This window comes from Trichoplax adhaerens, genomic scaffold (assembly GCF_000150275.1).
Source record: "Trichoplax adhaerens TRIADscaffold_4 genomic scaffold, whole genome shotgun sequence".
NCBI lineage: Eukaryota > Metazoa > Placozoa > Uniplacotomia > Trichoplacea > Trichoplacidae > Trichoplax > Trichoplax adhaerens.
Genome location: NW_002060946.1, coordinates 2758212 through 2774189, shown reverse-complemented (window position 1 = coordinate 2774189; position 15978 = coordinate 2758212). Strand labels below are relative to the sequence as shown.

Genomic DNA, 15978 nt, shown 5'->3' with positions numbered 1-15978 from the left:
CTTAACTTTATTCCTTTCTACAACGCTAGAATTAGATACCTAGCCAGTGATTGTAATCTACATCCAATAGAATCAGGACAACGCGTTCTCGTTGAATTCTTGCCTATCCAAGATTGACAACGGCGTACGCCCTTGATCGCATTCAATTTGCTCCATTCCCAAATCATCTGGGTTCATCGTTTTCTTGCTGGCTGATGCACTTTTCAACGCCTTCTTCAATTTTAGCCACTATCCACGCTAGTTGTCATCCATTGAATTAATCTAGCGGTAATAGGAGTAGGAGAAGTCATCGTCCAAGTCTACAGTCATTATTGCATCAACAGCCGGAAGAAAATTCCTCTTTAATTATACCCCCATGCACGAACATCTTGAATGACCGCACCAACGTGATTGGACGTATTCATTGCCAACTAAAAGAATCACTATGGCCTCCAATAAAAGAGAAACTGAATTATTTGAAGCTCAAATTAAAGGTTAGTGATCGACACAAGTTGTTGTAAAATTCCAATAGTGTCCATCAAGGAGGAGGAGGAGGAGGGACAACCTTCCAAGACTTCAAATTGCGAATGATGGATGGATGCGATAGACGTCAAACACACATTGTTGATTTGAAATTATTTTTTGCAATTGGTAAACCCATATACAGCACAACTGCATCGTACCAATGGCAACGGCTTAACTTGAGCTTAAGCAGCCCAATTATCCAACAGATCATTCAATTTGAATCTGTTCATTCAATTATACCTAACAGATCCAAATAAATCGATAACAGTAACCGACTTATATCAAAGGTAGAAATCCCATTCTTCCCACCTTGTCTGTAGACGTGATCATACCGTATTATCATGCACGTAATAAAGTCTATCCTCCATACTTCTCTCTCATCTTATTTAGCGCTATTGGATCGATATTGATGACTAACTTGATATCTATTTTACCCTAATCATGGCTATTCATTAGCCATATGATACTACCACACTGATGAATAGAAATTAGACCATCGATGAGAATTCATTTTCATCGACTAAGTAAAGAAATAAATAAGAACATACGAGTATTGCTTTGATCGCATGAATAATAACACTCTTTATCCAATGCCAATTGATTTGAACAATACTGTATAGCTATCTCTATCTGCCACATAAACTGATGATCAAAAGCAGGTAGGAAATGATCCAACGTCGCCATGGATGGCTTTCCAATCCATGATAATTTACTTTACGAGAAAGGGATTTTTAAAAATGTCCCAAATATTTCTCTTCACCGACTTTGCAAACATCCATTGTAATAGGGTGTTTTTGTAAGGGCGAGCATAAAACGGAAGCCCAATGCAATGGAGACTGTGTCAATTCGTCATTTATAGTCACAGTTTTAAAATACAAGTATTGTTTATGGATAAAAATGGTAAGCTACAATTACTTTCAAATGATACAATCCTATTGTCGGTACTATTTGCCATGATACTTTTGGATAGTCTCTTCTCTCTATAAGCCGACACCGCCATCGTAGTCAATAACTTCAAAATTCAACATCATGTTTTTATCCCGTCTTTCTGTCATGTAAGTACTTTTTACATAGAAAGCGATATGGAGTAAGTAGTCGACAGTCGAAAGCTAATGTTGACACATTGATATTGCCTATTTTGGCATATTCTACTCATTGACTGGATAAATGTAGCACCGTCAGGTTTTATTTTGCGCTAATAAAAAGACTAGGAAGGAAAAGACGCATTCAATAATGACCGATCGATTCGATGCAATGAACAGTAGAATTTCTCTTCCCTTCCCTTCTGAACCATGATAATAAAAGGTTGTGAAAATTGCATCTTAGACTATTTCAATCAATCGCTAGATTAATCATAGTAAGTGGATATCGAAATAGTCGTGAAATATGATCTACCTTATTTTGCAATTATTTCTTCACGCCGTAGAGATTGCTTTTGAAGTAAAATAAACTGAGAACAATATTGCATTGTACCCTTGGATAGTGTAGAGAGAGAGTGAGAAATTAACCCTATCCCATCTTGCTGACTGGTCAGTTGTAGACGGATAAGAATAAATGAAAGCTTACCGCAACCATTTTTAAATAAATTCAATCCTGTATATCAATAAGTTCAAGTAGCCGCAAATGCGGCTACAAATTAACCTCAGATACGACATGTAATTTTCTCGACTGTTTTTTTGTGTCTATATGATACAATATCGGACATTCTTTTTTTTTGTATAGGCTATTGCAACATTTTATTGTTATTGATCGATGATGTTTACACTAACATCTTTGCAAGTTAGCCTTGTCTATTTTGGCGTTTTATTCTATGCATAAACTATTTCTACTCCTTTTCCCTTACACTACAATGACTACGTTGATTAGTAGTAATTCTAACGAGTAATATGCATAAAATAAATGATAGCGTAGCAGTTAAATTTTAGTCCGCTCGACTGCCTTTAAATTAGGATGGAGAAAAGGAGAGAACAAGAGCATTGTATGCGCCCCCCCTCCTATTTCTTTTTCATTCCATTCCAACTATTTATCTTCATCTAATCAGAGCACAATCAACCTTCACTGATACAGGTGATCGAAGAAGAAAAGAAAAATAACTACATAGACAAAATACGTATATCAATTAATGATGATTTAGACTCCTACGATTCTCTACTATACATACTTGCAGAAATAAATAGAATAAAAGATAAATAATAGAATTAAAAAATAGATCAAAAAACAATAGTAGAAGAACCCAACAGGATGATAGACGCTGTAGCAAATCCGACGATGAGCAGCCATTAAATTAATATTAATAAAATTTGGCATCGTTCTATTTCTATCATCACCGACTACATCTCTTGTTATTTAGATTAGATAGATACGAAAGCTACAATACTGTAAGTAATCTGCATTCATATTCATCATTCTTAGCTAGATTGGGCGATTCATTATGCTATTCTAGCCACAGAGTCTTTCTATCTTGTGCTCATAAGTCGATAGGTCTGTAATAAATAAATATCGCTATTTCGATCATCATCAACTGCATCTACAATCATAGGTGCGATTATGTCTTGAAGTTTGTATCAGATGAATTCCAAATTAAAATAATTTCCATCCATGTCCAAGAGATTGACCGACCGACTTAGGACGCTATTTTAGGAATAGGATCTTTCCATCTTTGTACAATAAGTCCATACTAGGGCGTTACCTTAATCCCAAATGTGTGTATTTGGTTATCAGGAAAAGATCAAAAATTCCTTTACGCTAAATACATTATCAACCTGCTTTCCGTCTTCAGTGATGAAACCAATCATATGTAAATAACATTTCTATAGATTGAATTGAATAGCCTGCGACTAATTAGATTATCCTACTAAGTACATTAGGCTGAAAATTGGCAACTGGTAATTAATCAATTTTAGTTTGCAAAGATTTTCCTAATAAGTAAAGTGATAGGAGAAGAAAGATAAGAAAAATTCTCTTTTCCTTTAACTGTAACAAATATCAGTACTTTCCTTGATTAATAGCGAAATAAATGATGGCTATATTATATTTTGATATTATAATAAATTAGACAGCTGTAATTGCAATAAATAAATAAAGTCATCATACTAGGCTATAGCGTAGATCAGATTGAAATGAATATCTAGAAATTAATCAGTATTCTTAAATTAAAAAGCGCAATAGGAAGAAAAGTGAGAAACTATTTCCTTTCTGTTAGCTACAACAAATATCAACACTTTCCTTCATTAATATTGAAATAAATGATAATCTAATTACATTTTGATACTTTTAATTAGATAGCCATGATTGTAATAAATATATCATCATACTAAATCTATCATAGATTACATTAAAATGGATAAATACAAATTAAATCAGTGAATAGAAGTTAGAAAAATAACATGGGGAATCGATGGAAAAATTCCTCTCTATTAGCATAGGAAATATCAACCCTCTTTCTTTGATTGATGGTCAAATAAATAATAATTTGATTATAACGATATTCTTTAGTTGTACGTTGATTTACTACAGTTGAAAGACCGCAAATATGTGTAATAAGTTCTCGAGTAAATGTAGAGACAACGTATTAGCAAAGAATAGAACTTTATTAAGACTTATAAGTGCGAACTAATAAAATATGGCAGCAACGCTCATATATATATAATCATATGAATATAAAGTACCGCTTATGTGGGTATGCTGCAAAGTGTAGATTAGATTGAAACAGGTAGCTAATAATCAGAAAAGTGAATTGTTTACTATGGAGATGATAATCTGTTTAAACCAGAATAATGGTTGAACTTGCAACTAAGTAATAATGTTGTACAGTTATTTTTCTACAACGTACAATTATTCATCACAAATTAATTCGACAGATAGCTTTTTTCAGTAGACTAGCTATCAATCTTGATATAAACATATTAACATGAGCTAGCATGCTGCAGACATAAAAAATAATATTATACTGAGCATGATTAGGGCTGCAACTTGATTTAGATAAACTTTCTCTGTTAATATTAGATATAATTTCTTCATTTAGATTTCAAATCGATAAAAGGTAATTTTCGTCTTTTGCTATATACTCAGTACACCGTCGTGGTTAAATTCGGTAAAAAGACCAGGATTTTCTAATTTGGAATGATTGGTAGTTTATTAAACAAGGGCCCAAAATTAATAGGCTAATAATCCCTTGTTTATCATAGGCTTAATTTCATCTTAAACCCGATGCCATTGCTGCACTCAATCTTGAAATCACACTGTAGTCAAATTGAATTGCATTAATGTAAATGTTTCTATTGACCAGATAACTTATAACTAACTCAGTTTTCAACATTATTTGTCAGATTTCAAGCGTAAGTACATAAAAATTTTTAGTTTACTTAGACTGTACTGCCTCATTACTTGAAGGAATGAAGCAAGAAAAATTTGACGAGTTTCTAACTGTCCTCATATTATGCAGTATTGATATACAAAAGAATGCGTTAACTTGTTGATATCTTACCATCGTTTGGCAATCTCTGACAATGTTATAGTTGGGTCATAAGCTATATCTAACTCAGTTAATTATAAATTATGAGGTATTACAGTAGCTCATTCTGGCATCATCAACGTATTAATAATTCTCAGTAACAATTTCATTAATGGATTATAGTCACTTTTCAAGGACTACAGTACTCTGTACTTAATTCATATTTATCATCAACCAGCTGGAAGAGTCGAATAATTTGATCTAAATAATAGTGCAAGATTCCGGTTAACGATTTATACCACCTTTAGTTTTAGATGAACGGAATTGATCAAATACAGATGATATCTTTCAATCATATCGACATAGATCCGATTTGATAATTTTACGAATCTTCCAATCCTATCTTCTAATACACATATACTATCCTATGATCGATGTAATATCTAATTTTAACTTCAATTAATTTTTTCTGTGCGCAGACATACGTCAACGATTAACTGATCAAGCCAAGGCTATCGAATTTCGAGCTGATAGTGAAATTGCTGTATTAGGTGATATACAAGAGTACTTTAAGAGAAAGAATGAAATTGAAATCGAATATTCGCGGATGTTAGAGAAATTAGCAGATAAATTTAAGAGTAAAATCGCCAAGTAAGTCAAATTTAGCGACGGCTACTTTTGATCTGTCGCCAATATGCGAGAATAGATATATTATACGAGCAATATGATATCTGCAGTAATGGCATGCCGCTTGCATATAGAGTAAATATGTATCATGTTTGCAAACTTGTGGCATATTGTATATTTTATAATAACAACAACTATATCATACCAATATAGTGTAATTAGCAACATCTTAAATACACAATATGGCTTTTGTTAAAGTTCACCGACTGAGATCATCATAATTAGTAGCATACTTGCAATCTATATATATTTTAATTTTCCAAGATAAATAATTCTACAATAGGTTAACCCAGAAACTGACACTATATTTTTTTACTTATTGAATTCGTATAGGAAAGATGCAGCTTGCGTCTACGATGTATTCAATAAACAACTTAGTGTCGATAAATCGAGGTGTAAACTTCGTACGTCACATTATAAAAAACTGAATGCTCTCTATGTTGGTCAAATTGGCCTACTTGGAAAGGAAATACATTACATTAGCAAAAAAGTACATCATCATCTTTTGAATTTCATGCATTAAATTTTTCCTATCGAATATAAATCATATAGTTTTGAAACGTTAAAATTAAAGGAATAGACAACAATTTTATAATGAGCATTATTTAGGTTGTATATTTATTTGCAATGATTAATTACTTAGTGTCGAGAAATTCAAAATCTATCACATGAAGAGTTTATGCGTGTGCTCCAAGGATTATTAGGGGTAATTTGCAATAACTATATATAATTCTATCATTTTAGATGATTCAAACCAATTCTTCTTTAAAATGTTAATATTAGAAAGGTAACGATAAATTTACACCCATATTCAGTACTGAGGATTTTTCTTCTGCGTACAGTCTATGAAAAATTATCACATCTGTCAAGCTCAAAGCGAAAATGTTCAGCGTAAACTCTTTAAAAAGCAAAATAAATCTACTCTAAATCCTGGAATTATGAGAAGGCAAAGTCGTAAAAAAAGTGACCGTATCATACATAAGGTATGCAAACGCCATCTACTCAGCTTCGATAATAAATTTATTCTATGGAAAAATATTGACTTAAGTTATTTATCATATTAATTTTTTGAAGCACTTTTTATTGAATCTATCAGACTATGCAAAAATGTTCTGCTGCAAAGTTAAAGAGTATCAATGCTAGAAATGACTACATCCTGAATTTATCCGCCGCTAATGCTCTCTTTAGGGCTTACTTTGAAACTGGAATTCCCGAACTGCTTTCAGTTAGTTTTTATAAATAATTACCATAGCCGCTATTGCATCTTTTCTGTATACATATTGTATGTACAAGTAACTGAAAAAGAGATCATATGTTATATTCTTATAGCGCAACTAAACTAGTAATTACAATTGAACATAGAATAACATAATAATGAGTCAAGAGTTTTTAAATATGAAAATTAGCACTGATATACTCCTATAACGATGACTATTCACTTTATAGAGCTTAGATTTAGGCTATCAAAAAGAAGTTAGCCAGATTTTTGCCTCGTGTAATAATATGGAGAAAAAAATGCATAATTGCAACTTTAAATTAATTGAGTCTTACTCGGAAGATATCGATCAATTTAGAAAAGAAGATGTAGGGAAAAAATTTCTCAATGATAATCATCAAATTTTTGAAACATTTGAAGATCTAGAGTTTATCCCTCAAGGTGATGACGAGGTATGTATTTGCACTAGTATATACATAAATAGGATATTCTTATTATACAAATTGTCCAAGAAAACAATGTATGTAATTCTTTTATTCGACAAATTTGACAAGGTGAAAGAAATTGAATGCAATGGTGCCGAAGTATTTAATGAATTGGATTCTCGATATCTAGAATCTGATAGAAATAGACGGGGATTAAAAGATATAGTTGATGAAGTAATATAATAGCTATTTCTGCGGCATACGTTGCATACTGATAACGATAACAATTTCTTTAATATTTTAAGACTGAAATATCTACTGAAATCGTAAAATTTTTATTGTTCTTACAGGCAAAAAATTCCTTACGGCAACATTTAGAATCATTAACTAGTTACGGCTTGTTATCTAGTGAAGATAAAGATGATGTTACTGACAGCTCTACACTGGAAGCTTCTTCTGTAGATTTAAATATCAATCCAACTATTATTCAATGTTTTCAAAATCGTCAACAATCACAGTCTGCATATTTGAAGGTAAATTACCTAAATTTGTCTCTTATTGATCAGTAAACGTTCTCTATGCGAACAGATATAAGTAATTTAATGTATCGTAAAGATGCAGTATTGGTAATAAATAATATTTTGCAAATGAATAGAATTTTAAGGTATATTGCACCTCGAAAATGCTCCTAACAATGACGGATACAGAACATCAAATATTAGTAAATTTCATAGGTTAGTATCAATCTTGCTTTTTTTCCTCACTGACTGCATAATCGCCAGCCAGCTTTCAATTGGATTACGTTTTAACAATCTACGTATTTTGCCAATGCTAATTATTCTTACTTTTACCATAGGAGTCGATGGAGTATATACCCCTCGCATACATAAAACGTATGATCCTTTTAATTTATAGTTAGACCTACTATACTATATATGTATAGAAAAATCACCTTTACGATTATCAATTAACCACTATAAAACCTAAATATTTACGTTTTAGTGCTTCTGACCAAAGTTTACCTAAAACTTTTGGAGGAGAAGTTATCGAATACCTCGAGGTAACTATGTTAAGTTCAGCAACTAATTGAGACAACGATTAATGATTAGCTTTCTAAATTAGGCGACAGGACGAGCAATTCCATTAGTGGTGGAAAGCTGCATTAAATACATTACTGTTCATGGTAATATCATAACTACTAATATATTTACAGTAAACAAGTAGCCTTAAAATAATCCATATTTGTACGGAAGCAATATCCTCCTTTATTATGTTTAATACATCATCGTTAAATATTTTGATTTAATGCTTCTCCCAACAGGACTAGATTTACAAGGGATTTTTCGATTATCTGGGTCATCAGTTGATATTAATTCGTTAAAAGAGCAGTTCGAAAAAGGTATTCATAGTTAATTATCGGAAATTGATTCCTTTATCATATGCTTGCATGTCTAAAGATGAAATTTTTTTGATCGATTTGACTACAAAATAGGCGAAGATCCTTTAAAAGATGTGAGAGATGCGAAATATGTACATGCTGCTGCAGGCGTTTTAAGATGTTATTTTAGAGAATTACCAACACCCCTTTTTCCATCTTCGCTATTGGAAGATCTTATAGACTGTTTAAGTATGTAACGCACATCATTCTTTAACTCTTTTACTCTTTACGATATAAAATTAATCAATACCTAGCAATTAATACATAATTATTTCTCTTAAAGAACAAGAATCATCTGAAAAGAGAATTGTAGAAATTCGATCTGTAATATCAGATCTTCCACATATCGTGGTAGTAGTTATGCGCTTGCTTTTTAACTTTCTTCGTCTGTAAGTATTTCGTACCGTCTCAAGTGTATATATCGCATATCTATCGTATCTAACTTATCTTGATAAAATTCTATTATTACGTATCAGGGTTAGCGAGCACGAAGAACAAAACAAGATGACTGCGGCAAATTTATCCCTTGTTTTTGGACCTACATTGATGCGACTTACTGAAGAAAAATTGATTACTTACCAAATGCAAGTGAATAATATTATGGAGATTATTATTGAAAATAGTGAAGCCATATTTCCTCAAGAAGATGTCAGAGTGAAGACGAAATTGGTAGATCTAGCGAGTATTCAACATTTCATAAATAGAGCTAATGACGAAAGAATGACTTTCTTTGATGAAAACGAAGAATATGCGGAAACTTTTCAAGATGAGGTCGGTATTGGAAACAACATGATATAAAAATAGTTTTATTTTGAAATCCAGTTCCCTCAGAGTGACAGGCTTTTTCTAGAATACACATTCATTAATTTTGGTAATATTTAACTGCATGATAACAGTGTGTTGATGTATCCTTCTCTCTCCTTCTTTATATCCATGAAATTGATTAGCAGGTAACGCACGACAGAAGCTCACTAACTATACCTAACTCTCGGCGAAAGAGATCCAAGATTTTATCTGAATTAGATTTCGGAGAAATAAGACATAGGCGAGCTAGTACAAAATCAGATGATGGTGCCTCATTTACAGTTGGTTCAGATATGCAAGGATCATCTCCAGTATCAGTTGATAGCAGCAGTGCGATAAGTCAAATCAGCGATTCTTTTGGTACGGCTATTATAAACAATCACTATAGTTTCCTAATTGTATTCATAAATTGCTCAGATTGTAACCTGATGTGATACGCATTGTATAAATTTAGTGTATTACTATCGTTAAAAGTGAAAGATGCAATAAAATGGTAATATTTATCTTCTAGTTACATCGATCATCGCAGTTGCAAAACGTGATCATGAACGCGAAGGCGATAATGAATTATCTTTTAAGAAAGGCGATGTCATACATATTATATCGCGCTCTAACAATGGCAGTTCGATTGGAGTTTATAGCGGAAAGCAAGGAGCAGTTAAAGATGAAGACATTGAATTTGCGGATGAAAATTATTCTAGTAGCCCGGTTGGTTCCCTTGATCTGCCTAATTCTAGTTCTGTTATAAACAAGATTGAAAATAGCAAGGCTAACCATTTTAATAGTGTAAAGTTGCAACGTAGTCCAGTCCTAGGTGGACAATCAGCCCATCCATTAGAAAGTAGTGAAGAGGTGCAATCGAATGAAGAAAGAGTAAATGGAGCCAACAGTAATGAAAATGAATCTACGGTAAAAGATGATGGAAATGTTAGGTCGATAAAGAATGAAGATGGTAGTTCCGATGCTGATAAGCAACCGAGGCGAAAGAAAAAAAGTTTCTTCTCCAGTAGCCCGTTGTTTAAAAGACAGTCTTCACGGACTACATTAATTAAAGAAACAGCAGCAGCTCCTAATCCCGATCCGGTTGATGCTGCTCATGAAACGTCCAATAATGTACCAACCACACCGCAAAGTCATTTCTAAGAGATTTATTGTCTAGGTTATAATATCTTTTAGCCAACCTTAAATTGGATATATCATACATGCATACACTACATTTAACATATATGTATACGATATATATATATATATACGTTAATTTACATCACTACTATTATATTTGCACATTGTGAGAGGAATACAAAGTGTCTGAATTATTAATATGTATGGAATTATGATTGACTATGAAAGAAAAGGATTAAAATATATTCTGCTAACGGTATGATTACTGAAGCTTTATCAAGTTGATAAGTTAACATTGTTAACAGATTAAACTGTAATAGAAAAAAGGCGTAATTAAATTACTTCTTCATCAATGAATGGCGACACGACGGAGCTTTACTTGCACTGATGATTAGAACATTACATGAATTATATTATTTTAATTATTATTAAATTATGTATTAATTGTGGAAACGGGCCCGTATATAATGATTTTCTTGTTAACTAGTGCAGTAAAATTTTTGGCTTGTACATGTAATGATAACAATGAGATTTCTGGTATGCTGGCATTTACTATCTAGATAGTTTGAAATTAGACAAGCTGTAACAGATATGTTAGTTTTAAGTCAATGCTTGCCGTAATAATTTATTAAAATTTTTTTCTGTTGTTGGTTGATAACAAATATGAATGTTTGAATTGATATTTCCTTGGTTTAACGAGCGAATGGATACGTTCTATTTATGAGTATTCGCATATCAATGTATTATCTTTTGCTATCGCAAGAATTTCGATCCATGTTATTTAACAAGTTGCTATTTTAAAATGCTTTTGAGTTATTATATCAGGTATTTATAAAACATAAACATTTAACATCAATCTAATAGCAGATAATTAGATAAATACCGTGACTACTGAAATCTATCCATACTGCATTTGACAATTATGCGTACTGTATACTGTAATATATGATAATAATATAAAACTAGATCACACTAATAAACGATAAACTTAAATCTTAATATGGATGTTTTGAAGATCAGGATCATCATGACGTGCTTCGATGTCGGCTTATTTCATTTATTTAGACTTTCATTTTTAAGAAAATAGCTTAGATTACTTCAGATTTACATACTCGTCTACAATATGACTCATATAATATAAGGCATATTCAGTTATTATACGCGTCTGTTAGTGCGTATAGTATTGCTTATTCTGTACTATATAGAAAAGCGGCCTTTTACTATTAGCCTTTCATACTGTCAAGGTCATTTTTACCACCCGGATACAACAACTATACCACGCTCGTGTTAACGGCTAATGATCCAAAATGTTTAACACACTACCCAAATACCAAAGGCCTCTAATTGAAGACTTTAAAGGTAAGGTCTAAAACTAAATGTCAAAAATGGAGATCACATGATACTACTACCGAAAGCCCTATCGACGTCTCTTTCTTCGTCGCCACTCTCGAGTTCCATGTTAATTAACAAAAGAAATATCTCTGCCTTCAAGTAGACGTCTAGTGATGCTAAACTATTTGCCAAGCTACCGGCAGGGATTACTAAAGAGAGAAGAGAGCTGCAGGCATACCAAAGGCCTCTAGGTGAAGACTCTGAAGGTGAGATCTAAAACCGACTGTTAAAAATAGAAACTATTTCAATTACTCTTACGAGTACTAGAAGAACTGTCTAAATGTTCATGAGTGTCCATTATGTCTCGTCTGTACTCTGTAGAGGCGGGGTGTGTACTGCATAGTATTTTACCTTTGACTGTAGTTTACCATACTGTACCAAGGTCCAAATCGGGTGAAAGAGTAGCTAGACTGTTCTAAGCGCCAAGCGTATTGCTACTGATAATTTCATTGGCCCACGGAATGATACGTCATCTATATAAACAATAGAAAATAACCGTTCTAAAAATTTTGAATTTTGACACGTGCAAAAATAGTATTTCTCGTTCGATTTTCGACATACGCTTAATCATGTGTCTCATGATTGAGGTAAATAAAACTATTTTAACTCAGCAAGACGTCATTGTGACTGGTAAACATCATCGCCTGTTGTACTCATTTCAAAAAATTAAAAAAAAAAAAAATTAAGTTACCGCCTGTGCCATATTAAACCAAGATTCTAGCAGGAAGCATCATCAGCAGTAATATTTCGGTAACGGATACTATTTGTGATCGTGTAGTAACATACTATCCACTAGCTGCCTAGACGTATCTGCTATACGTCGAAAATTATCAACAAGGTCACAATACTATAGCAATTTATTTGTAATTAACATTAGCAAAGCGATAGTACACGATACGTCGCCATAAGTACAAAGTTGAATACAATCATATTGTCGACGATATGCCAAGAAATTTCTATAGCAGATCAGTAGATCAACCGTTGATCAATAAGGAAGTTATTCTATTGGAATGCTACTTATGTAGTAATCGGGTATGTAACCGAGGAATGAAAGCAATCTTGTTAGCAGATTCCAAAGTGGAACTTTACTCGACTGATCGTGTACTAGCAAAGTAAGGAGAACCATTTATCAATAGAATTCCGTCATCAAAATTCTCTAAAATAGTATCTATCTTTCAATTAATTATTTTCTAAAATAATAGCAATAGCAATAGCAGTTACCGCAATCAATAAACTATTTATTTAAATACTACAGTTTTACTAAACGTGTGCAGTATTATATCAACGATAACTAACGAGTATTACCAAATACTTATCGATCTGCTGATAAATTTTCTCTACAGTGCAATTCAGTTGGTTGGAGATGACTATACTACTAATAAATGTTATTGTCGAATTCAAGATATGGCCTGTTCGATATGGTACTGTATTTGAATAGATAGAATAATCAATCCATTAAAATTAGTGATTTTTCGGATAGTAAAGTAATTCATTATCATTTGCATCATTGCATTAGCGGAAATATTGTAGGATATCATGTTACCATGCCATGTAAGTCATGTATGCAATCTTGCAATAACGGCCATTTCTGGATTTATCATGCACAAGCTGTAAACTCATCTTCAAGATTGAACGATGACGGTAAATTATCGTTAAACACAAGCTAAATAATAAATCTTTGCGTTATCGTATCTCATATGAATTGTTTATCATCACATTTGAATGAATGGGATTAACATTCATATTACAGTATAGTATTCCGTACCAGCTAGTTCTAGTATTATTCATCATCAGCTACCTTATTAAGTAGTAAATATAAAAGTATCCAGTGAAATTTGGGCTACATCTATTATAGTATTGAAAGCTACATAGTGATGAAAGCAGAATCATTATTGTTTAAGTGCTTTAGCCGATTATGCAGTAATCGAATAAAATTTGAGTAAATTTATGATATCAGAATGTTTGTCCGATTACCTTTCGGGCTACTTATAAAATAATTTTGTAATCTATCCATATCTAATTTGTATTTAGTAGTTGTTAATAATCCATCAGAACGATTTGCATCGTTAAAATAATTATCCACGAATAGGGAACCTTGGTTTAGTAAAATAATATGGTTTTAAGTTAATTTAAACGAAAATATATATTTTGTCTACTTATAATGGCTCTAATTAGACATTTGATTTAAAACTATAAGGTATTTCTTCCTTCATATTACCTTACATAATTACAAAGTACAGTTATACAAGAATATTTGTTGAAGTATCTTTAAGACTTTGTGCCACCTTACGACGTACGTATATAATTTCTAAAACACTTTAAATAAATAGAATATTTATTCTTCAATACTAGGCAGTAACATGAGCTGGGAAGAGCTAACAAACTCAAACAAAATTACTACTCTAAATGAAAGCCCTCATTCATTTATCTTGTGCGGTAGATAAGAAGAAAGTGCTAACTGAAAGCTTAAAATACATCGAAGATTCTGTTATAAAAGAAATTTTAATTCATACTAAAAATGTACCCACCGTTTACGGCTAAATCTTTGAAATGACAGAGCTCTATTTAGATACCTATCTACACATGTACAATACAGTGTATATCATGTCATCATTAGGAATGAGACTGTTAGGAAAGCCTTATTACTGGGAGTTTGAATTAGCAGCACAGTAGCCGTGGTTTCAAATATTACGTGTATATGCATATTTTAATATCAATGTAACTGACCTTAGAAGTTATTTATTACTAAACGATATCCTTATTATGCAATATTGCGAAATTATAAATATATGCCATGCTTACATTAATATGAAGTGTGTCATTTTTAGGTAATAGATACATATAGTCTAGATTAACTTTTTTTCTAGTACTTGTCTTAGTCATTCATAAGATATGTTGGAAACAAAAGAATGAACAATAGTAAATAATATAACTCGACTTAGCCTGTATTTGGTGCTTAAATGATGTAAATATTAATTATATTTCCTTAACGACAGTTACACATACTTCAAACTGTCAATAAAAATATTATCTACACTTTAAAATTTCATTAATCAGAATACGTCAAGTGTTAATCTGTATATTCAAAATTATTTTTACTAATAGATTTATTTAATTTATCGCTCTGTATAACCCGACATAGAATGTAAATTTTAGGCTTAAATAATTAAACAGTAATCCACTGGACAGATATTTTATTCCGATCTGCTAGAGCATATATTCGATCATATCAAATCCAGAATTTGCCATTATTAGCCAATATTTTAAGTAGTTATTACAAATCTTAATTAGAACAGTGCATTGCGGTCTACATGCGTACATATATATGTAATACACTACCAGTAAACTGCATCGAATTTTCGGGTCATCATGGACAATTTTTTATGTACTTAAAATGATTAGTATACCATATAATCGCATTATTTAGCATCAAATCAATGAACATTCTAAAAGATCCTGAGGTGCGTATACAGAAGATACGGGTAAAATAACGTATCGCTGATTAATTGCTACCAATAGTTTCTTACTGTAATTGGTTAAGTATTAATATGTCAATGATTAAATTATAGGATTATATCTAGAAGATAGATTTGTATGCTTTAACAGTTACATACGTATAGGCAGTTCTACTCCTTAAACAAATCACTATATAATAAAGAAACATCCTTATCAACATAATAACAAGCATGGTATATTTAGAACATGACATTAAATCTGTACATGTATGATCTTTCAGAAACTGCTATAAATATTATGTAAAATTTAAAAAGGCTGTAACATAACTCCATAATAAGAGAGTACATTAGGAATCAATATTTCGTTACATGAAATACAAGAAAGAACTTCATTGATATTATTTCGATGCAAATAACAACTTTGATATAATAGTTGACCCATGCAAGTAGTCTAACTTTATAAACGTGAAAATTTGTACATA

At 31.9% G+C, this 15978-nt stretch overlaps 1 protein-coding gene across 1 annotated transcript; it reads left to right on the top strand.

Annotated features, from left to right (window-relative positions):
- Nucleotides 1–424: 424 nt before the first annotated feature.
- Nucleotides 425–10670, top strand: TRIADDRAFT_55451 (uncharacterized protein; the record flags this gene model as incomplete). Its single annotated transcript, XM_002111902.1, has 20 exons — nt 425–473; nt 1292–1404; nt 2454–2571; nt 2917–2985; nt 5437–5608; nt 5978–6134; nt 6288–6350; nt 6487–6627; nt 6741–6869; nt 7091–7312; nt 7415–7519; nt 7636–7818; nt 8229–8345; nt 8408–8468; nt 8607–8684; nt 8778–8912; nt 9007–9112; nt 9200–9494; nt 9671–9887; nt 10039–10670. The coding sequence occupies 20 exons, from the start codon at nt 425–427 to the stop codon at nt 10668–10670; spliced, it is 3162 nt and encodes a 1053-aa protein (XP_002111938.1).
- Nucleotides 10671–15978: the final 5308 nt, after the last annotated feature.